A 25,575-nucleotide genomic window follows, 5' to 3' on the forward strand; every position below is an offset into this window, starting at 1 on the left:
TGGGAACTTTTACAGTTATTTTGGACAAGGTGAAAGTACAGCACTATAATATTTAAACTTACTATTTGTACCTCTATTTATTTTAAATCTTTTATTCATTTAAACACTGACAGCATATTTGTTCAAGAAGGATCTTGAATAAGAAACTTTGTACTAACTTGACTTCATTGCTTCTGCATTTACAACTCCTGCTGTGACTCCTTATCCACCTATACCAGACCCCAACATAAACATAATCTTAAGGATTTCTTACAAAGGCAGAAAATACTTTTAAATTGGATATAGCCCTATCCCATCTGCATTTTTCAGTGACCAAAAACTAGTATGATGTTAAAATTCTCTCACCAATAACTTCAGTAAGAGCTGGATTTAGGCTGATGTAAAACAAGGTAAAGCACAAAAGCAAACCATAGAAGTTTTAATGCACAACGCTCTTTCGGGACCATATCAAGTGGTATTTCCAAATGAAGGACAGTACCTTTTTTTTCTTTCTTTACCTACATTAAGCACATAGTTAAGGACATATTGCACATATCCAAATAAAAAGTAGCCTAGGAAACAAAAGTTTAACTTTTGCTTCAATAATCCAAAAACGAAACCCCGAGCAGTTTTTTATCCAATAACCAAAATCGGTGTTTCTGGCTGGAGTATTTCATCTTAGGAGACTGGAGTAGGTAAGCTACAAACTGATATTTCATAGCTAGACAAAGGGAGAAGTCTCTAGTGTATGTGCTAGCTAGCTACCATGACTAGTAGTACAATGTGTTGAACATTTTGCAGCTTTCAAATGTCTACTGACACAACTCACCCCACATCAGCCAGGAGCAACAAGCTAACATTTTCTTACCAAAATCTGAGCACTTTTCTTACCACCAGCTTAAAACACTGGGCTTCTTCTTCTTGTTAGCAGTCTCATGACTTCTGTAATTTTCAAAATTCTTCCAGCTGTGTAATAGTGAAGCATCATTTTTACGATTTTGGACACGCTAATGTAGACAAGGCTCATATAGTCACTGGCATTTTCCATAGTATGCCAAATGTAACTGCTCATGGTCTCAATAATAAGGCACAGGAAACAGCTGCAGCAGTGTTTACTCCCTAAACACTCCAAACACTCCACCACGGGGCAGAAATGCTGTGTTAAGAGCTACTGCTCCTAACTTCTGGGTGACTTGACATATAAAAGAAATCACGGGTCTGTAAGCTATTTGTAAGATACCTGGGCATACATCTCACCCCATAAGAGTGAGATTCAAAACAGCAAGCATGCAAGCGAAGAATCACTGTGTCTGGATGAAACAGCAAGTGTTAGACTCCCGTTACACAAAATCAGAGGCCCTTACTCTGTTTCAAGGAGACATCAATTGACGTCCTGAATACCCTCAAAGATTTCAACCATAAGAAAGACTTTAGCAAAGAAGGTCATTTCAGGAAGTCACTCATACCCCTTCTCCTCTCTCTTCCCTTGCACCTCACTGTCATCACACTGCTCTTCTAGCAATGCTAAATATTTGTTGTGTCGTGGGTTTTGTTCCAGGCCTGTTTTTTACCACAATGACTTCAGTGACCTGGTTCACAGACACCCCCATGAATGGTTGTTTTCATAGCACTATGGAAGCAAGAAGCTGCAGTGCTATTTGCACAAGCTGGATTCATCCAGTGACAGGATTCCTAGAATTCTGGGCTCAGAGAGCTATGTAATTCCCTAAATCAAAACTAGTGCCAGTAGTTACGTGACTTTTACAGAAACCCCTAGTGGAAGGTCAATTTCTACTAGTTGGCTTTGTCCTTCTAAGAAAGATGGTGAAATTAGAAGCACTGAATGAAACAGCATGCAGAGAGGAAGAAAATAAATTCAGAAGTACAATTTCTTCTCTTTCAGAAACAGAGAGGAATCAGGGAAAAGACTGACCGATCACAACCAAAAACCACAAACTAAGAGATTACAGGAGACAATTCCAGTATGGTAAATGACCCTATCTTTGAGAACATCAGTACCTATGAACATTGACCTTTTGAAGTACCATTTTAAAAAGAAAAATCACTCACTGTTTGTATTATCGGATATTAGCAGGTCTGATTCAAGTGCCACTGTGAAAAAAATGTTCTTCACTCTAGCAGGTAAGAATTTTACCTATATTGACAAATTACAATTGTCTCTCCCTTTACACCACAACCAGAAATGATGATTTAGGTAGCCAATCCAAAAGTTTGGGTAGTTTGTTTTTCCAAAAGGTGAGGAACAAGCCCAAGCACAATACCTGAGAAAGGACAAGCTGCCCGTGGAACTTAACGACAAATTTCCGTAAAGATGCAAGGTATGAGACCTCTCCTATGGTCTTTGCCAGAGACCGTAAAAGAAAATAACCCTGCAAAAAATTAAGGCAGAAGCTATGAATTTTCTGATGTCTAGAAGACAGAATTCTTTATGATATTCATAAAGCAATTTCAATAAAAATCAGCTGACAACACTCACCTTCAAATAGTGAACCTGCATGAAGATTTTTTCTGCTTTAAGACCATACTTGACAACAGAAGCTCCAGACTCACTAAATTCTCCTGTGCTCTCCTTTTTGGGCCTAAAATGGAAACACACTAATTAAGTTTTGGATAAATAACTAAAGAAATAAGTCATATATTACAGGTTCTGACAGCTGAAAGCATTGTGAATGGCATAGTAACTCTAAACACCTGTGATGAGTCCAGTCTTTTTTTTTACCTTACGTATATAACTTAGACAGTTGAACTAGTGAATTTTCTACTAAATAAAATTCATCAGTAGGTTGGTGTAGTCTTTTTACAGCCAGCATGACATCAGGTTGCAGGTCATTCTCCAGTCCAAACATGTTATGAACAAAGAGAAACAAATAAAAATAACATTTTAAGGGGAAGCGGAAGTGGAGGGAAAGATAGTGAAGTCACAAGGTTCAGCTAGAGTCCTCTCTTTTTTTACCTGATCTTTGGCTTAACAGCCTACATGACTATCCTTGCAAGAATAACCTCTTTCATCTGCATGCAATAGACTGCTGAAGAAAGTGATCTGATTTTCATTTTTCCATTTGAGTTGGAAGAAAAGTAGTTCAAATTTTAAAAGATAAAGTACTTCACACATGGGTTTGAGGTTCACAGACAGTAACATCTAGAAAAAAACCTACTATTTACAGCCTGATTTTAAAATGTAATATAGCATCTGGTATGCCACAAATCTACAAGAGTAAAGTGTGGAGGACTTCTAGGCTCTGAAGAGCACAGACTGAAACTAAGGAGAAGCTATGGAAACATTTTTTCTTCATTTGTAAGAAGCGCCTTCACAGGTGTAGTACTGAAGACCCTCTAGATTTTTTTCTTCCATTCAGAAAACATCCCAGCTAGCAGTAGTCTGAGAACAGACGCCTGTCTTAGGAGCCTAACCCTGTGACTAAAACAACCTCTCCAATTCTAAATGTGGATTTTGAAATGGCCAGTCTTTGAAACCAAACATCCTTCCCTTCATTTCTACAGAATATGAGACATATGGGCCACAGAAATGCAAGATTCTTCAAACCACATCACTCATGCAAGAGTGATTTCAGGAGCTAAACCTTGTGATCAAATTTTTTTCCATTTTTTTCCCTTGAGAAAAATGTTCTTCCTTTTTTATATCTGTGTAACACTTTCCTATTAAAGTTTTGTCCAGAGTGCTAAACTGGGGTTTTTTTTAGATATTTTAATTAGGGCCTGTGCACATGAAATCCATTACACACAAAATTTTGATAAAATGTAGCTGTTTGAAATAAAATAGAGAGAAAAAAACCCAGACTGAATTTTACACTGTGTTTCTAACACAGTCCTCTTCCACATTATAGTTCAGAAATACCTTTCCAGTAAAATCTTCCCTCAACATTGAAAGAAAGATATCAATAGCTGTTTTCTTATTCTGTGGCAACTCCAAATCTTTCAGACTATGTAAATGTTGCAGACACACTGTAGGAAAGCAGAAATCCAGCTATTTCCCTTCTGGATCAGTCTCTTGGAAGGAAGGCCTGCTGACATTCCATACATGACTTTTCACTGTTCTCTGCATACATAAAAAGCAAAACCTGCTTCATTTCACTCTTAATAAATAGCTGTTGATTTTGAAAAATGGAGTTTGAGCACAGGCTACAGAATCCACACTAAATTGAAATCTCTCTCATAATCACAGTTATTCTAAATTAGGCAACCACACTTCCTTCCTGCTCTGATTTTGTGCCTGTGTAGATCCTAGGACTGACTAGAAAGGAGTATTGCATCTGGATGATGGTACTGAAGAATTCCATACAGAAAACATATACACATGCCTCTGCAAAGGCTGCACATATATTCTTGAAAATGTCTGTAAAGGAGTGTAAGTAGAATGTAACCCTGTTCTCTGTTGTCAGTACTTCAACACACTATTTTAAAGCAGTGCTTACTGTATTAAGAAGACATTGAAAGTACAGAGACTGAAAGTTTGTTACACTGGCCTACAAAATCTGCATCTAACCTAGTAGATAAAGCCAAGCATAATGCTAAAGACAAACTGTTTCAAAATATTCAAAATGCCATCTGGCACATTTTGGATACTGGCAAATTTCTGAAGGAAGTAGAAGATGCTGCTTTCTGTTTACTGGGCAGATGAGTGCATTGCACTAGTAAAAGTACAGTTCACCAGGATGTCCTTGGTAATTAAATGCTCTGATGTGGCAGGTCATGAAAACTTATGCAGAGCCTGTAAGAGACCATCTGAAAGCACATTTCCTACCAGACAGAATAAAACTCTTCAAACACCTGCAGAGCTGTCAGAAACATTGCTTGAGGACAGAATGGACCTGACACAAGCAGAACTTGGAGATTAATTTAGAGTTAGATATCAACATTGGCTTGCCTTAATGAACAACCACAAGCTGAAGTTCAGCCGTAAGGGTCAGGAGATGAAACGTCAATGCCAGCTCTATTCTGCACTACAGAACGGACTTCTCTTGTCTTCTTTCCTTTCCTAACATGAGAGATGAGAGTGCTGGATGAGAGTGCTGGTGTTGATGATTAGCAACAAAATGAGTGCCAAGACATATTTCACAGGTGCTTTTATCCCTGCAGGTTTGCTTCAAATTCTGTGAGGAAATAGGCACAGTTCTATTGGAAGTCTCATCCTGTATGAGCATGAAAGTGCCATGAACTCTTTCTTTAATATTAAGATTTGCTGGTGCTGCCTTTCAGAGCTGCTGCCTGTTGAAAAGACATTTATCCAGTTTCTTTCTTACCTGACCTCTTTTTTCAGGTAGCTTATGACATGCTACTTACTATAACATAATACCAAATATCCATAATAAGGAGAAACATCAGGCTGATCATCAGTTTGCTGAGTGGCTTTCACCCACTCTAAATAGGTATTAATTTGCTGGATCAAAAATTAATAGGTTCGGCTGATAAGTTTGGAGTAGATTTTTCCAGATGTCAGGAGACACAGATAATGATATGATAGCTGGAAACAAAAAAGTAATTGCAGAATAAGCTTATGCTCAGGAAGAGTGAGTTGCTTGGTCTTTTTCTTCCTGCCAATGATTGGCAAGAAGTAACAAACAGTTGTCATTAACTTTTAATATCCTGTATAAAAACACAAGTTTGAACCAGCCCAAACCTCAGTACAGACTCACAACCTAGAGCAAGGGCCAGGACTGAGATTTTCTCTTATATATGCCAGTTTTGGAAAGCACAAGGACATACTTTCAGAAGGATGAAGAAAAGTAAAAAACCCCAGTAAATATGCAAAGAGGGAACTTATTCACGCCCATGCCACAAAAATAGTAGAAAATATTTATAACTGCCTGAAACCAGTAGGAAGCCCTTAAATGCAACCACAAGGAACAAGAGATACCAGAGAAAAAGAAATGGCCAGAATCATATGCTGGCATCATGTTCCTGGCCTGAAGTGTTTATTGGAGACATATTTTTCAAATGAGAAATGAATTTGTCACTCTTTTGTATTAGCATTAGGAATACTACTATCCAAAAGGTAAGCAAAATACTTATTATTATGTCTACTAAATGTGCAAGTGAATAGAAAGCTTAAGTTTCAATTTCAAAATAAATCAATCCTTCCTGAGTTTCAAACTCAGGATTTCAAACACTCAGGGATCGTGGCCCTTAGAAAAAAAATTATGAAAATTTACACCACATAACATTTGATTAAAGTTATATATTTCAAACAAAAGACAACAAATGTGATTCCACCATGTTGAAAATGGAAAACACTTACTCAGATAAGTGTCTTATCACAAAAACCAATATTAAAAAAAAATATTTAAAACAAAAAAACCCCCTCAGCATGTAAATTGGTAGCTGTGTTGGCAGCAGCTGTGTAACAACTAGTGATAAAGCTTGCTTTTGCATTTACAGCTATCATCAAATTACACACTTGAACATTTACACATGTGGAACTTCATTGACTCTGCTTACACACAGGGTACACAATTCATCAATAAACATGAAGTAAAACAGATCAATGAAAGACTGCAGTTACGCAGATGGTGATAGGCTTTTGGATTACATGAGGCCTTGGAGAGGAATTTCTGTTGGTGAAGGCTCTCTAGAGTGTCCAAATATAAAAGCCTTTTAGGTTCTCCTGGGCAAGCACAAAAAGAAGAGAAGACCTTAAATGAATGAAATGGCAACAGTCTTCCAAAAACATTTGAAAGCTGATAATATAGAAGATGGATATCAATTTATTCTTCACTTCCACTTGGTGAAAGAAAAAAATGAAACCCACATTATTTGAAATAAACAGTATTTCAACTGTGGATTAGGAAGCAATTTTTAACTGTTAACACTAAGCTTAGCTGTCTTACTGAGACACTAATACAGCTTGTCTCTCTTACGAAAACTTTTTTATTGGAGCCTTCTAAGAACATGTTAGTAAGAACCCACTTAAGATGGTCTGTGTGTACTGCCTTTATTTCAGAGCAGGAGAATGGACTACATAACTGCTTGAAATCTGTCCCTGTACTTCCATGATTTGGTCAGAAATCATGGCTAATTTGAACTAGGATTAGTAAACTTGTTATTCTTTGTTGAAGATTATGAGGAGACAAGCAGTAGAGGCTCAGTGGATCTTGAGTTAGACAGACACTCAATATCAAAGACTATGGAAAATTCCTAACACACCAATCAAAACAGCCCAGATTATTAATAACTAGCTAAGGAAGACTGCCTTTAGCTATCTACAAAGGAGCCTTGAGTTTAGCATCTGATATCTAAAGACCAAGAAACTATTATAAATATTAATAATTTCTAATGAGAAAGTGGATCTACATATTTCATTGTATTTTTTCTTTGATTTTAAAAGCTTCATTCAGCTTGGCAGTCAGATACCATCCTAGTGTATGTGCTTGTCTTCAGCCACAGAAAATGACTCTGTTACGGCTTCCAACAGTGAACTTTGTTCAGGAAATGGTCTTTTATTTTTCCCGTGAATAGAAGCTCTTGTAAAATGCTTACAGACATTTCATATCAAACTAAATCCCATGGTTTCTGAAGGCTTTCTATAACAAAGGGAGAAGCAATTGCATTATAGTCAAGATGTATAACCTAGTCAGTTCAACTTGCATTTTCTTTCTTTCATTAGAAGTAAATAAGGAAATGCAGTGGATTTAATCAGATGATTTGGATGAATATCTTTTGAAGGGAGAAAATGTGGAAAACATGAGAGAGTGAACATGCAAACGCAAAGATGATGCTATCATATTGTTACCTTAAAACTTGCAGCTCTTCTTCAGAGTTTTGCACTTCATCTCTGAGTCGGCGCCAGCGAAGCAAAGCTTTCAATTCCTGTTGCCCTTTTATTTCATCATGTGACAGCTGCTTGTAAACAAAAAACACAGACCACTGATTGCTGTTTCCCAACAGATAATAATAATTTTTGGAACATGAAACTTGGTTTGTTTCTCTTTAATGTGCAGAAGAGGCAGGAAACAGTACCAATATCCATGATAAAAAAATAACAGTTGTTGCTGTAAGAGTTAATAGCAGCACTAAGAAAATCAAAAGCCTCACTGTGCACAGCAAATCACTAATCAGTTAAATAGTTCTGACTGAGGAGAGAGATGGGCATGTTGTTTTCCCTTTAGCGAATGGCAACAAATGAACTGAATATACAGTACAGATACCTGGCATAGTGGTTTTGGTTGCATCTTTACTTTTCCCAACTTGAGAGTAAAGAGCTACATTGTGTCCTGGCTTCATTCCTCTTTCCTACTACACCTGCCACACTCATGAAAGGTCCCAGCTGTATTTTCCCCCATTTATGTAACATTAGCAGAGATTCCTACTTAAAATGCCAGGTTGCCAGCTGACAATTATTTTGAACATAATTATAATTCATGTTTCTCTATTATAAGAAGAGATGGGAGATTGGGGAAAGCAAAAGCAGCTGATATTAACCTGCATTATATTCGGCTGCAACTGAAATTATTCTCAGGCACTATGGAATATACTCATAATCCTTAAATTCTGTGATTGCATAGCATCAAAACTACTCAACATTAAAAAGGTATGCCTTACACATTAACAAGGGAACTAATCACATTGTTCTGTTGCTTTCTCCTTTACATTCAGCTCCAAGAAGATATCTACTACAATCAAAATGCTTTCAAGTGATTCATAAAAGCAAAGAATTAATGTTAACAGCTCATAGCAGTGTAGTGATGCTCAGTGTGAGGGCACAAAAGAGTTTTAGAACCAAAAGGGGAAAACCAAGTGTTAGGACAGCCTTTCTCTCTTTTTCCAGAAATATAGTACATAACAAGGCATTCTGTTTTGCTTGGTGCTATAAATATGCCAGATACTTGGTAAAATGGAGGTTCAGAAGAGTGTATAACATCTAATACACTCTAGTTCTGTCACACTTTTCCTCAGGTGGAGACCTGCAGACTAAAGGGGTAGAACCTGAAGCAGGCACAGGAAGAAATGACTGACACACAAAATGCTTGAAGTAGCAGAGGTACTACAAAAATAAGAAGTGCATCAGAAAAACACTTTACTAGCTGACATGCAACTCATGAAATTTTCACCTTAAGGCAGGCAATGATTTCTAAGTCTCTGGCAGGAGAGTAACTTGCTGGGCAGTAGAAGAGAAAAACAATGTTAAGTGCCAGTGTGCCCTGTTTAAAATCATCTTCCATTTTGCTTTGAAGTACATTTCTTGGCCATCCATTGGACAAAACCAATTTTAATTAGGTACCTGGAATATTACTGTATGTAGTAAGACTGTTGATTTTTCCAGTTTCAGGTACACAACAGAAGTGGAAAGAATACAGAGGAATTGTTTGATGGTTGAATTTTAATAACTAATACATTTGTGGGAAGGTAATCATTGACAAACAGATGCTTCCATTCTCATTTGCACTGATCTCTACCTTTGTAAACATTTGTATTCGTTGCGGATCACTTTTTTTTTAAAATCAAGTAAGCACACAAATTCCAATACCATTTTAAAATACTTTACTTCATAGCACAGGAGGTTTCATTTATATCTAACTCACATATCATTTTGATTTCCACGTTAATTTAATTTTGAAGCAACATGTCATCACCTTACCTGTTGTGCTCTAGCCCAAAATATATCTTCTAAAAACGTGGCAAACCCTTCACTTATCCACTCTTCAGTCCAATCACGAGCACCAATGGCCAGTCCAAACCAAGCATGAGCTATTTCATGACACAGACGTGTTCCACAGAGATGGCTTCCTCCTGGTAGTACACTTTGTGACAGAAAGATGATGTGTGGGCTGTGAAAGAGAAATGAGTGACAGAATCCATTACTGACCTGTTCCAACGTGTATTGCATGGCCATAATAATAAGAGAACCAAAGAACGGCATGGATTGGGAGAGACCTTAAAGATCCTCTGCTTTCAACTCTCCTGCCATGGACAGGGATACCTTTCATTGGTTCTGATCGACATTACAGACCTGAACATCTCAAAACCTATACAACTTTTGAAACTTAAGTATATCTAGGAAATAGAAGTAGCAGAATTAAGCCCTCTGAATAATATGCAAAGGGTTAACAGGGCACCATGTCACAGATGGGAGTAGCAAGGAGACAAACCAAGACCACCATCCACAGAGTGCTCCTGCATTAATCCATGGTATCCATGATCTGCATTTCAACTCTTTTCTTACTCCAGTCAGTTAGAAAGGAAATGAAGCACAAGGATAATACCTTTGAGACCCAAGGTCTCTAAGTCTAGCCTTCCAAGCATGGGAGGGGAGTGTATGGCCTTAAGACATTTCCAAAAGTCAAATATTATTAGTCAGCATTCCAAAAAGCTTCCCCACCCGTCCTACCCTTCCGTTGGAAATGTTAAAACACCCACAGTTTTCTTGCAACCAGTTGAATGTCTGGAACTAGGACCATAAAATATGATACACACTTAGATAGAAAAACAAACTCAGCAACTATTTCCTTTTACAAAAATAGTTATCCAGCCAAGAAAGTTAATACATTTCAATCAGATGGCATTGTAAGAAACAATATAAGAAATTAAAGTACTAAATCGAGGAATCAAGGAACACAAAAAAAGCAAGTAAAAACAGCAGCTCTCCATATCTTTGCCAAAAGCAATTCTGGTTTAGAGAATGAAGGGAGAGAGAGAGAGGGGGAAAAAGTGTGAGCACAGAAGCTGCAGAACATGATGAATCTTTTATTATAAAGCCCCCAATGAGAAAAATAACCACAACTTTGGTCACTTGTAAGTAAATGACCCCTAATTGTGGCATGTGTACAGTGCTACAAAGACAAACTGCAGAAATAGACCAAGTAAATAACATTCCAGACATACTGGTGGCAACATTTCGGCCACTTGGTGAAGCAAAACAAAAGTAACTTCATGCCTCATAAATAGGCTCACATAACAGTTTGCATTTTAAGTCTATTGTAGGTAAATATACAATAAAGCAAAGATTGTATTTCCTGCTTTCTCCAATCACTTAAAAACCAGAAATGCCACATTTGGACAATATTCTCTTTTACAGACAGATTACAAATCACTTCAGTGAGAAAAATGTATATGAGTTAAATTTCGGCCAAAGAATATGAGTACAGCTTCCTACAAGGCTAAAAATAAGACTGAGTGCTTCAGTAGAACTTAATTTTAGAGTCTGAGTAGAGCCAGCAACTTCCTTTCCTGAGAACACCTTAAATGATTCCTTTTATTTTGCTTGCCCTTAACGAATAGAACTATCTCAAATTCGAACCGCTGAAAAGCTCCCATTTTTCTTAAGAGTAATTTTATCAAAGACTGAACGTGTCTCTGGAAGATGTCCAACACCTATTACTTTGGAAGAAGTTTGAGTCTATGTATTCGCTTAAAACACAGATTCTCTATTTTCAATACGTATTTGAATTCCAGAAACTCTGTTCCACCTATACTGATACAAACCACATCTACCTTTCCAATATCATCTAGGATGTGCAATGTTCATAGAATCATAGAACGGCTTGCGTCAGAAAGGATCTTAAACATCACATAGTTCCAACCCCACTGCCAGGAACACTTTCCACTAGACCAGGTTGCTCAGAGCCCCATCCAGACTGGTCTTGAACATCTCCAGGGATGGGGAGTCCACAGCTTCTCTGGGAAACCTGTTACAGAGCCTCACCATCCTCACAGAAAAAATTTCTTCTTAACATCTAATCTAAATCTTCTGTCTTTGAGTTTGAAGCCATTCCCCCTTGTCCTGTCACTACATGCTCTTGTAAAAAGTCACTCTCCATCTTTCTTGGAGGCTCCCTTCAGGTACTGGAAGGCTGCAATTAGGTCACCCCAAAGCCTTCTCTTTTCCAGGTTGAACAAACCCAATTCTCTCAGACTTTCCTCATAGGAGAGGTACTCCACCCCTCTGATCATCTTGGTGACCCTTCTCTGGACTCACTCGAACAGGTTGCCACCCTCTCTGTATTGAGAAAATGTTATGAATGTTATCAATTGCTCATTGTTACTTAGCAGCATTGTTCCTAAAACACTCAATAATGCAAGAAAGTGTCTAAGTGAAAAATAAGATAATTGGACTGGTAATTAAATTGCAAGACCCAAAGTCTTTTTTTTTTTTTTTTTTTAAACAAGATATTTGGCCCTCCTACCAACTGTTTGATTTATTAGGAACAAATTATAAGGTTTGATATCCATTTCTTTGATTCTAATCGAAAAGGAAAGAAATCCATTCGTACATTAGAAATGGACAAAGATGATTCACCTCAGAAATTACATCAAGACCTGACAAGGCCTGTGCAGCTTATAAATGCCTCCAGCAAGTAGGGTCCAAGTTTCGGAAACAGGCCAGAACAGGCAAGCTGGATGTGGTAAGAAAGATGGGAAACCTCTCCCAGTTAACAAAAAAATCAACAACCCTACCAGTCCTTCCCAGGAAGCTGGACAAGTTCCCAATGGCTCTAAGAGAAAAAGAAGTTAATGACTTGTTTTCGACAAGTATACACTTGGTTACCCTTCTGAAGCAAAAGATCATTATTCTGACCAGAATCCCATGCTCTTAACTTAGATATTAACATCACTTGACTGGAAGAAAGAACAAGTTCCCCCACCCAGTTAAATTGCAGTTAAGGGAAATCTCAACACTGTAACTATGGCATGAATGCATATAAAGGAAAAACTGAGCCCCAAAGGGAAAGAAATTGTTGTTGTGAAAGGCCAAAGAGTCCTGATGTTCCAATCATTCAAATGCACCCATGAAGACGTCCCTAATAGATAGTCTCTTTAACAAATAAAAGGTTTCTAATGAGTCCTAAAGCTCTGAACAGTAATCTGACCATTAGAGAAGCCAAATCTCTAACAGCAATTTTTCAAAACTTTCTCTAGACCCATGACTTAGATGCAAGTGCTGCTTTGCACACAGTCTGCAACAGTGTGCTATCCTTGGCTGCTCACACATAATCAGATGAGACACACAGCACAAACCCTAGCCAAATGTATGTGCAAGAACTTAAATACACATTTAAGATGGGAACATGAAGTTCATTTCTAACAAACTTGTTCCATTCATTTTGAAGTAGAAATCTTTCCCTCTTAACAAAGATTTGCACATATACTTTCTTACATATTTGTCGAAATAACAGAGCCAAGACTATTGTCACCTGGGAAATAATGCTTCTGAGTCAAAACTGGTACCAAAAATCACTATTACAGATACTGCTTTTATATATATATTTCAAAAATCATATTTTGAATTTTCTATTTAGAAAAAATGTAATCAGATAATAAATGGATGAGACAGTTATTGTAGGTAGAAGGGAGGAGAGGAAGTGTCTCAAATATTTTCATAGGAATACATTAAAATTAAGATACACATTTCAAGATTACTGGAGTTTGGGAATGTTAGAGAATTAAATGACAGTTCTTCACAAATAGTTCATGTAAACTCTGATCAGTTGCCTTCAACCTACATTCTTCCAGTGATATAAAGAGCGGTATCAGCATGATGTCGGCAGTTATCTACAACAGACTTTGAATGTTAGCTTAACTTATCTTTGAGGGTACTTGTGCCATTGGAATACAGACACAAACATGCAACATCCACTTTCTTACTTCTATAATCTCCATTGGTCTAGTGTATGTTACAGCGCAGTACTGAGAGAACTACAATCTTTTTCACCTCCTAGGTTTACATATACCAGAAACTCAAATATATACTCAGATGCAGTTGTAGAGACAAGGATCTGGTAGAATAGGTAGATCAGGTAGAATACTCTGAGCACTATTCCAGAAATAATGGAAGCTTTTTAAAGATTTTCCTTCCTACCATCATAGTGAGAAACCAAAAAGTGACAGAAGTTACAGCTGAAAATCATTCTAGAGCAGATGACTAACTTTTTACTCCATAAGTCATGTAGGAACACGGTAGGGTAGGCAACATGGAAAGAAAACTAACGCCTGTGTTTTGGAAAGAGAATAGTAACAGTCAACTCAGCCAACTCAGTACTGCAATTCAAGATCCAAACTGCAAATTTCAGTCAAGTGCCTAAATAATGATCTGACCACCCGAGCAGCAGCTGCTCTGTGAACTGGTAATCTCTTCAGTATTGCATATTTTGCAGCTCCAAACCAGACTAGTGAGGATATGTGTAAACAAGGGTGAAACCCTCTCAGGAGAAACTCTACTGCTGTTCAACAGCAAAACCAGTACTTGCCATAAAACTGAAGAATTTATACAGTGAAAAGAAAAAGATAACATGAGCCTAAGCTCAAAACTACCACACGAACAGCAGGGTTTGTAACAAATCTTGATCCTCAATATCTTCAATCCCATATTAACACCAAATGAAAAACCTTGAAGAAAACCTGCATAAAAAGACAGTATGTAATCACATACAACTGTGATACCTTTCAATGTCTTTAGACTTATGGGTCACCATTTATTTGATTTGTCTGCACATTATTCAGAGAGAAGATTTTATAAAGTCTCTTCAGAGACCCAAACAGCTTTGGAACTTTATGATGAATAAAAATAAATTAAGCCACATCGAAAATGTTGACAAGAGTTGACAAATATAATTTTTATATGCTAGGAGACCTTACTTTGCTACCACAAAAAGGACCAATCATACTGACCTGAAACAAAAAGTTACAGGCTTGGTGTGCTTCAAAAAATAAAGAATTTGATGCACTCCCACATAATGTGGGATCATCCTAAAGGAAGACTATCAAACCAACTCATTCCACATAATTAAATTCTCTTAACTTTATGCTCAGTGTCAGGGGACAGGAAGTATGAAACACAGAGCTGTATCTCCTAAAACAAGGTATTTACTGAGTTGCATTTTGGAAGTTTTTATTTTTGCACCAGGCTTGCCAAAAAAGTGCCTTATTAAGTTTAGTTTCTTTTCTAGAACAGGATCTGTTTCCAAGTTCAAGCTTTCTTCTAGGGATCAGCTTCTCTCTCCACAATCCAAGTAAAATACACAATGTTAAAAACATGGACTGGAACTATCATTTGCAACAGAACGGTCACAAGAATTCCCCTAGACGTGACTATCAAGATCGGTAGCACATCACAAAATAGAATCATAGAATCATTTCACTTGGGAATGACCTCTAAGATCATCAAATCAAACCATTAACCCAGCATTGCCAAGTCCACCACTAAACCATGTCCCTAAGTGCCACATCTACCATCTTTTAAATACCTCCAAGGATGGTGATTCCACCACTTCCCTGGGTAGCCTGTTTCAATGTGTGACAACTCTTTCTGTGAAGAAATTTTTTTCTAATATAAACTTCCCCTGGTGCAAATTGAGGCCATTTCCTCTTGTCCTGTCATTTGTTACCTGGGAGAAGAGACCAACCCCCACCCGGCTGCACCCTCCTGTCAGGCAGTTGTAGAGAGCAGTAAGGTCTCCCCTGAGCCTCCTTTTCTCCAGGCTACACAGCTCCACCTCCCTGAGCCACTCCTCACAGGATGTGTGCTCCAGACCCTTCACCAGCTCGGCTGCCCTTCTCTGGACACGCTCCAGCCCCTCAATGTCCTTCTTACAGTGATGGGCCCAGAACTGAACACACCAGTGCTGAGTACAGGGCGACAGTCACTCCCTGGTCCTGCTGGCCACACTATTGCTGATACAGGCCAGGGTGCCATTGCCCTTCTTGGCCATCTAGGCACACCCTGGCTCATGTTCAGCCACTGTCAGCCAGCAACCCCATGTCCTTTTCCAGCGAGCACTTCCCGCCACTCTGCCTCAAGGCTGTAGCAAAGGATGTGGTTGTTGTGACCCAAGAGCAGAACTCAGCGCTTGGCCTTGTTAAACCTCCTACCACTGACCTCAGCCCATTGATCCAGTCTGTCCAAATCTCTCTGCAGAGCCTTCCTGCCCTCCACCAGATCAACTTGCCCACCCAACTTGTTTGCAAATGAACAATCTGGTAATAATACAAGTAATTTCTTCAAACAATTATATCTCATCATCTCTCTAACACACACACAGCACACACTCTTTGACAGTGCTAAGCCAAAAACATTTACCTGTGTTTATACAAAAAATCACAAAACAACTTACCTGTGGCTGATATCCTGCTGCACTTGTATCATGGTAATATATCCTATCTGCTTAAAATATGACTTGGGCAGTTAATCAAGAAGGAAACAAAGAATGGTGTATTTTACATACGAACTTCAGTCTGATGTCTGAGACTCAAGCACTGCCAGTAAGCTAACCCAATTTTGTAAGAAGATCGTTAGAAACTGGAAGTGACAAGAACAACTAGGAGTCAAGTCAAGAAAAAACTACAGAGCTGAAGAGTTATTCATCAGTTGACCTCTCATGCCCCCAGGATGCCGAACAACAGCTTTAGCTCAATTCTTGTCATCTTCCACATTCTGTATCACAATGAGGAAATTGCGGGGCATGAACATATTTTGGAACTCTTCAGATTTTGTTTACTAATGTCATATGTAAGCCCAACAATATCTATTCATTTAGAAACTCTCATAATTGCAAGATTTGCGACAGGAAGCAAGTTGCCTACTATTGTACAGAGAAGCAAACAGAAAATTATGGGGTGCGGGGAGAAAAAGAATTACAGTTTCAAAACCTCAAGCTCCCATCAAGATTTTTTTACAGGTTTGAAACCTTCTGCCCAAAAAACCCACAAAGTAACACACTCTTTTATAAAAATCAATCACACAATACTTCCTAGTAACAAATGGCTACAATACTGGCAAAAATCTTACAGCCAGCTTTCCAAGAGAAACACCTTGAGGGACTACAGTTTTTTATTTTGTATATCACACAATGACTTTTCCGTAATTAATTGATTTAGTTAACTGATTTATGGCTAAGTGACTTCAATAAATACAAGCACCTGTTTCACTACTAAGTAAAAAAGCAACAAAGCCAACTCCGTATTTTATGGAGCTCAGTTTTTAACCTTCACACTTCACTTCCAAATGCTACTCAAAAAAATATTGACACTGAAAACACTGAAAATAATCTGTGACACCAGTTTCCAGATCCCTTACTAAATATTCATAGTATAAAACTGCATTGTTTCATGGCAGACATTTCCAAACAAGTCTTACAAGCTGCACAACTGTTTTTAATAATTTGTGTTTTTCTTAAAAACCAGATATATTGGAAGTCAATCTACAGTACTCCAATTACAGAACAAGAAATAAAGATGAGAAAACAAATGTATTTCTAATACAAATTGCTCTGCAAAGTATCTTAGGATACGGATTTTTTAAATTTTTTTTTTTGTTTGATGTAAGGCAGCTGATAGATCACGACAATGATAAAACATCGTTACTGATATAGGTAGCTCACAAAAGGTCAGAGGCTGAAGGACAAATTTTGTTCGTGTCTAAGGAGACTGAGGAAATATCATATTTCCACTAATTTCAGTAAGAATTTTATATACAGATATAAATGCAGTATTTGGTTTACATTCCGAACTTGCCATGTTCCAGATTGTATATGAAACTTTTACCACATTTCTGAGTCCTTCCAAATATTAGAAATTGGCCAAATGAAGAAAATACTAAAAAAACCTAACAATTATACTATTAACCACGTGAAAATGCTCAATTACAAATAATAGTGTGGAAAGTCTTTATTTGAACCATGTGTTTATATTAATTTTTTTTCATTTAACACTGATTTATATAAGGACCACAAAATTAATCTTATGTACTTGCTGAAATTAAAAAAAAGCGAACAGAAAATTACAATGGATAGACATTGATCATTGTAATTAAATATTTTAATTGATCATATTTTTGCAAGAAGTGAGTAACGGAAAGAGATACAGGTACTCACACCTCTCATTTTATAAATATAAAATAGTTCTGAGTATTTTTTTTGTTTTCTCCTCATATTCCAAAGGGAAACTAAAAAAGTAGATTCTCTTGTTTTATTTTAGAAATAAATATAGCATTAGTTTCATTGACTTTTCAAACTACTCTTTGTATTATTGCTAAAAATGATCAATATGATGAACAGTCACTAACAACACTCAGCTGCAGTCTAAGTGATGACATTTTGTCACTGATAAATGATATTACTCGATTGTGAAGATGGGTATCATTAGTTGTAGCTTTCCATCCTTGTTATTACTGGAAAATTTGGATTTCTTTTTACTGTATCATGAAGTTTCTGGCAGATATTAACACAGCACAGAGACAACCAGCAAATAACCAGCTATGATAAACAGTCAGACAGAAAGCAATATATATATATATGCTTTACCATATTCAATGAAAATCACTCAAGTTAAGGGCTTATGAATTAGTGCTCTCAAAAGGTGACACAGACAAGACAAAATAAAGAATGAGTCATTTTTTCTTCACTTAATTTATAAAAGAAAGATTTTATCCACAACAAAAAAGCCAAATCAATGAAAAAGGGAAAACGGATTGCTTGTTCTTCAAGTTTTTCAGAATTCTTTTCTCAATTCAAGGCATTGTGGTATCACTGTTCTAAAAGCAACAAGGAAATTAAACCTGCTGGAAGGCAGAAGTGGTTCTTACTAAATCTCTATGAGCTACAGTAAAAGTAGCATCACAAACAAAACCAAACCTAAGAAATGCTCTTGTTTTTTAAGGATTCTTGTGACAAATACTTGATTTGCAGAATGAGAAAACTCCAGATACACATCTGAATCATTCAGGAAATCCCAAATATTACTGAAGGAGAAAGAGCTATAAATCCTTGATGTTTCTAAGAAAAAATAAATAAAGATGTAAAGCTCAGATCTTTAAAAAAAAAAATCAGAACTTCTCAGATCATACAAGAGGCACAGATACAATTCTTTAAAATTTTCAGTTGGTATCTATTACACTCTTGTTCCTTGTGCCAATTATAAATGTGGGAGCAAACAAAAAGATTAAGATAGTTATCCAATTCATCTCATTGTTATTCATATGCAGTACCATCTACAAGAATTGGTACATATTAATCCATTTTCTGAAGTCTTTCATTTTACTTAAAAAATTGGTCCAGAATGGTGGAAGTCCAACACTATCAAGTCTTTTCTGATTTTCAGCTTTACTGCTAAAATGCATTATTTCTTATATGCCTTTATCCTCTGTTTAACAAAGACACATTCATCTTAGAAACGTAGAAATTTAGCTAATTAGTTAATTAGCTAACCTGTTTTTCTTATTTTCATCATCTATAAACAGTATATGAACTGATAAAAATTAAATGTTTTCGTTTTACTGAATGAGTCCAATCCTTCTGGCTACTTTGATTAAGGAGATACATGCTGTCAGCAAAAAACAAGAGACAAAAACATAGAAGAATATGTAATGGCTTCATTTTCTTAGTTTACTCTGCACAGCAGCTATACAAGCTGTCTTTTTTGTATGCGTCAGTCAATAAGATATCTGTTGTGCTTTTGCACAAAGAACAAAGATGCCTTTATCAATTCTCAGAAGTCTGTAGGACAAACCATTCATGCTGCCAAACCTCTTAAAACCCTTTCATCAAATAATGAAATCCATCAGTGACAAATGTCAACATACTAATTTGTTAAATACCAAACAAAAGGAACATTCAGAAGAGGTGCTTCATTTCATGTTATATCAGCCCTTCAATTTGTAACAATTTTATGGCAGCCCACAGATCATGCAATATTAAAACAGAACAGCACTATGATTATTAAAACTAGAACAATCTACCATCCTTACAATAAATGCTAAGTTCAACAAAACTGTAAACAGAATCTTTTGGGAACATAGAACTCTCTGCCATGCATTCATTTTCCTCCTCTTTGGAAGACGATTTCCAAGTAAAATCTTACAAACAAACACAGATTCTTTTTCACATACAGTCCCATTTATTGTGCTGATGGAGAAATAAGATTAAATTACATCATATCCAGTGATAGAAGAGCTTCAGTGTGCCTGAGAATTACTTTATCCATTATACAGGACATCCAGCTATTAATGTAGAATCATAAGCAAAGGGATAGTTTAGCTTGAAGCAGCTAGTGTGCATGTGAATTACTTCATTCATCATACAAAGACATCCAGTTATCATTACTGAAGCACACAGTAAGGGATAGTCTAATTGAAAATAGCTAGCATAACTGAGAACTGCATTTATTAATTATAATATTAAGTATCACATATTAATGAACTTCTATTCTTTTGCATCTTCTATCAATTTATTTTTTTGTACATCTCCAGATTTGTTTCAGGCCATCCTAAGGACTAAATACTTTTGCTGTTGTTCAGGATACTGCCACAGACTATATTTACCTGTTCTTTCCAAAGACACCAAAAAGAAGGCAACACCTTTATATTTTAGAAACATCTATTGCATCCAACATTTCCTGTGTGGATTTCCAACAGTGGCCTGATAACTTCTGCTTTGCGAATTTATCCAGTCAACTTTGAATATAGAATGTCAGTTTTGAAGTTAAGTTTATAATACCAAATTATTTGGCAAAATGCCAATACAGATTATGTTAGTAAGTATCTTTCCAAATCCAGAAGAATACAATGAGGTGGTTTCCTGCCTTGCAGGATTAAAAAAACTATACTACCATGTGTCAAAAGATACTAATTTTGAGGTGTTTTTTTAATTGTTTTGGATTTTTTTTTTAAATCAGCATCGATTTTAAACTTTAAAATAAGCAGAAAAATTTTGATTGCTTCCCATGTACTCTCCTGACAACAGCTCTCCTAGTACACTGAAATCTCTTTCATACTTGCATGTGGATATTGACCACTCACAGGATGTCAACATATTCCAAAATTCCTACCAAGACCAAAGGTAATTATGTTTACAGTTAAATTCAGTTAATACCAGTTGCATAACCAGCCGTTCCTGTTGGATACTTCCCTGAAGACTTTAGTAAGTCTACATCTTGCCAAATGGTTAAAATTAGTTTCTACTTATTCTGTCTTTTCAGCATTGACCAATTTTTTTAAACCTCAAGTGGTATTTGGCATTCACATCAGTTTAGATTTATGAACTTGATGACCAAAAAGTTGTGTAAACTGTGTAATTTTTCAGGGAGTACCAATGGGAGATTCCAAATAGCTAGCAGCTTTACAGCCAAATCCAGTCACTCTTCTGTAAATCTAGTCAATCTCCAGATAGTGTAATTGCTTTACATTTTTAGTTATAGCAGAATTTGAAGTGGGACAGCACTCTTTGAGACTCGCTTCAAATATGAGTGTCTGTGACAAACTCTGCACACTCGCATGACTGCAACTTAAACTGTAATATAGCTTGTTGGTTTTAGATTAGAAAACACCTAAAAATATAAATTCCATACTGAGGTTATAACCTGGATTCAAACCTCTAGGTCTACCACGCTGTCCTCACCACCTGTTAGTCACAGGTAGAAATAAGAACCTGTTACTCTCTCCATGGCCTGACTCTCCCAGGGACAGTATCTCTCAGTGCGTTTCTCCTGGGCTCAATTTCAAGTTTTGGGGATAAAAGTTCTTCAGTGACCTTGCTTCTGACGATAGCCATCATTCTATAGCTATAACTCCAGCAGGTTTAAACTTAATTAACTGAGAAACCACTGCAAATACTAGGTTAAACAGACATATACAGACAGGATGGAGCTGTTTCTTCTTACAAAGAGAAGAAATACCTCTGTTACTGCATTTTCTAGGAACTTAAGAGAACTTGCATGCACACATGTGCACTGTTGTATTAGCTCGGAACAACTGGCCAAGGAAAAAATTAAGCTTCAAGAGAAAAATAACCTATCTAATCTGGCACTACTAGACAACCGAGTAACACCAGGTCAAAATCAGAGGCCTGTTTCTCAGACATTTTAAGAAAAAAAGTAAACAGCTGTTAAGCAGAGACTGTTGGTATATACCAGCTGTACAAGGCACTGAGGCTTTTAAGGAAAAAGAAGTTGTTTAGTGCATAAACAGAATTTGCTGAATTCTACTTTCTCAGCCAATAGATCTTTTTTCAGAAAATTATGTGAAGCTAAGACTTCACAGAGACTGTAGACCAATTGCACAACTTCATTTTATCCCTATTCTTTCCTTGCAATAAAGGCAGATATTTTTTTAAAATCAGGCATCTTCATGACACTGACTTATTATAGTATTTCAATTGTTCTGGAGTAGTGAGTGAATAAAACCAGTTTTCTTTGAACTGTTTTAGTACATATTTAGTCTATCAAATTGGCACAAAGAAAACATGATAACTCAAACTTAAGTAATGGGATTCAGAAAGAGGAATTTAGCTGTAAATCTGCCTGTTCCAAGACATAGATTGCACATACTGCTCTTACATACATACTCTGTATTATCAATATGTAATGTTTAACATTACAAATACATCACACAAGGTAAGAAAAGCAGCATTGGCCCTGAACATTATTTTACCTTTTTATGCTACTGAAGCCAGTGGGGAAGAGAAAAATTTTCCCCAAGCAGTTCAAAGTCATGTTCTACAGCCACTTAGAAATAACTTTGCATTCTTTCCAAACTAACTATTTTGTCTCTGATACGCTGCATTTTTGTCTGCAGTGCTGCACTGTAAGTAAAATACAGTGGTGCTTCAGCTAGCCCTGAAAAGTGCAAAAAATTTTTCGTGCAAAGACAGAAGCCTATTAATATTGCAAGATACATAGGTAAGTTATAGAAGATAGTAGCAAAGCCATTTCTATCACTGACAACAAATCTCCTTCTGCATTTCAGCATGCTAAGGTCTAATTTAGGTCTCTAAAAAAATTGTTCAGTGACAAAACCATATGCACCTCTCCTTTGGTGATCTACAAAGTTATTGTCAAGAAGACTAACAAGGCTATTCAAAATTATCTCATTGATTTAACTCAGTATCTATCATTACCAAGCTGGTGATTGTAACAAAAAAAAAATTATTCCTAAGAGCAAGCTCCTTGAGATTTATTTGACAAAACAGCTCTGTATACAATAAATTAAATTCACTGTACTGGCTCCTTGTAATTCAAAACACTACCTTAACTTTTACCTTCAAACAATTTAAGCAGAGGAGAACAATTTTCCAAGTAATCCTAGTGATACTTGAAAATCTAAAATTATTCTATAATTAAAGGGAAACAAAACTTTAATAAATATCAATGCAGCATCATATCACAAATGTCACATTATCAAATGAACACGACTTCATTGTTCAAAATGTTTCAACATTTAAAACTAGACTTAAAAGTCAAAATTATTAGAAACTTGTAATAGCAAAGCACATAGTAACCTGCTTTGTTAAGCAGAGGTAGAATTTACACAACACTGTGGAAAGAGCAGACAGTCATCACAAAACAGATGCCTGACACCCAGCAAAAAATCAGACTGGCCTTTAAATTGAAAGAAACTAAACCATCTACTTCCTTCATGCTACCACAGACAAAGGAAATCAAAAAACCATCTGAGAGAACAGAGATGGTATTTTATTCACAAACCACAATTTCCAAGCAGATTTTTCATATACTCAAACCCATTCATCCCGATTCACTTACCCCAAATCCTCCACAGACTCAATTCCCTTGCAGAAAAAGGAAACACACAGCACCCTTTTCCTTTTTTTTTTTCCCTTGGAAGCACACTCAGCAGCACACTTGTCCTCCTGATCTTCCTAAGGAGAAATTGTTCTTACATGCATTCTTCCACCCATTTCAACAGTTAAACTCTCAGTCTGTATCACAAGATTCTCACTAGTCCAGAAGTGAATCTCCAACAGCTACAAACTGGTGGGAAGCATGAGTGTGTGCAGAGAAAATACATATGACAACATTCTGACTGTAATGTTTCACACATCAGCTCTTGCAAAAATGAAAAATCTTATTTCAAGTTTCCAGTCAAATATAACGACCCACAAGCAATAGGTGCTAACTTTCATGGAACAAACTATTGTATTTTAACAACACTCTGAAAAATTCTGTAGTTCCACCATTCACCTTTTCTCATAAAAAAACCCCAAACGACACAACTTTTCCTCAGTCAGTACAATCAGAAGAAATCTATGTCAGAAGCTCAATCATTGAAATTATTGAAAATGCCAGGAAAATCTGGTTTTAACTGCATTAAATGTTTAGGATTTAATGGTAGTATAGACCCACTTTGGAAAGCACAGAGGCTTTTAATTAGCATTTTTTTCTAAAAATTAAACAATATTGCAATTATTTGGCTGGAACAGATGGAAGGAGACTTCACATGAAATTGTTTACAAAGTGCAACTGATGTAGTTTAATGTATTTTAGGAGTTCTAACTAAAGTGTTCCTTTACTCATATAGGTATGGAAATCTGCCTGTACCTTTCAAATAATATTCTCGCCTATAAGAGGGATGCAGAATAATTTGAACATCACCAACACATCAGAGAAATCTGCTCTGCATACAACATAAAAAACTTAAAAATTCAGTAGTGGCAGAGAAAGTGCAAAAGCTAGCAAAGAATTTTTTTTCGGATGTTTAGTATAAGTGAATTATACTAACCATCTTTCATTTTATTGAATTTATCAGTGCATTTGCTGCAACAGTCTCAGTACAAGGATAAACTAAAACATTAATATCACTACAGCCCAGATTCCCCACAATGTGTCCTATAATGTCCCCTCTCCTTTCAACACATTTTTCATTGTGATTTAATGAATGTTCTTATGTATTCCATTGAACATTTCCAAAACAAGCATGCAGATATTCGCATCATGGCAAAATACCATATCAAAAGAGTTCTATTCAGCCTTCTCTGCTTGTATTTGCATGTCAAGGAGGAAATTAGAACAGGTTCCTACACCTCAGGCAAGATAAATAATCTACTGCGAAAGAGAGCTAACTCACACCAGTTAAATTTAGAATAAGCAGGTTATAATAATTAGCATAAAGTAAAGTTTGTTGGAACACCTGCTTAGACATTTAAGCATTAGTAATAAAAACAATAGTTACCAACCCCACATTTTTAAATCAAGCAACCTTCGCAAAAAGGAGAAAGGGAAGAAAACATCAAGAAATCCACGCCATTGCTTGAGGGGTTTGCCAGATTTATTGCTACTGTAGAGATTAAAATCACTCACCATTAAGAATTCTATGTATTCATTACATTCAGATGTCAAAAGTCTGAAAACCATGTGATCAAGAGAGTGGTTTCTAGGCAGGTAATAAATAAAGAATAAGATTAAAATAGAAAGGTTGAAAAACACCCAAAGAATTACCTACAAAAGAGCAGACCATTGCTATAATTTCCACTGCGATCACAGGCATAGGATTATGCTCAAAGTAGTCACAATAATAGTAAAAAAAGCCTTTCCTGTGGTTTACAATAAAAAAGCTAAAGATATCAAGATGAAACAAGGTCATTTAAACCACCAAATTAACAGAAATGAACGACCTTGCAGACATTTTGTGAGAATTATGGTGTCAGCATGGGTGTCTTTTTATTCTCAAAGTTCTTTCAAGTCTAGTAAGTAAATACTGAACAACTTCTGTGAGCCTTGGAGTGAGGGAAATCCTGTGGTGTTTTGGTGCACTACCAACACTTTTCTGCCCTTTTTTTTTCAAGGCAGTAAAAACGGCTATATATGACAACAGCAAAGCAACAGTTGCCAGCATGTAACAAC

At 36.5% G+C, this 25,575-nt stretch overlaps 1 protein-coding gene across 21 annotated transcripts in view; it reads right to left on the reverse strand.

Moving 5' to 3' along the window:
* Positions 1-25,575, reverse strand: part of LOC125320202 (aminopeptidase O (putative)) — a 228,594-nt gene that overhangs the window by 153,682 nt on the left and 49,337 nt on the right. For all 21 annotated transcript variants that reach the window (XR_007201046.1, XR_007201048.1, XR_007201045.1 and 18 more), the window contains 4 exons: positions 9,593-9,782; positions 7,748-7,854; positions 2,477-2,579; positions 2,262-2,369 (listed from right to left, as the gene is read on the reverse strand). Coding sequence is in view for 13 of the 21 variants with exons in the window: in XM_048292283.1 (XP_048148240.1) it covers positions 2,262-2,369; positions 2,477-2,579; positions 7,748-7,854; positions 9,593-9,782 (508 nt within the window). In the remaining 8 variants the exon portion in view is untranslated. The remainder of the gene's footprint in view (positions 1-2,261; positions 2,370-2,476; positions 2,580-7,747; positions 7,855-9,592; positions 9,783-25,575) is intronic.

Source organism: Corvus hawaiiensis, chromosome Z (genome assembly GCF_020740725.1).
Source record: "Corvus hawaiiensis isolate bCorHaw1 chromosome Z, bCorHaw1.pri.cur, whole genome shotgun sequence".
In the NCBI taxonomy this organism is placed as follows: domain Eukaryota; kingdom Metazoa; phylum Chordata; class Aves; order Passeriformes; family Corvidae; genus Corvus; species Corvus hawaiiensis.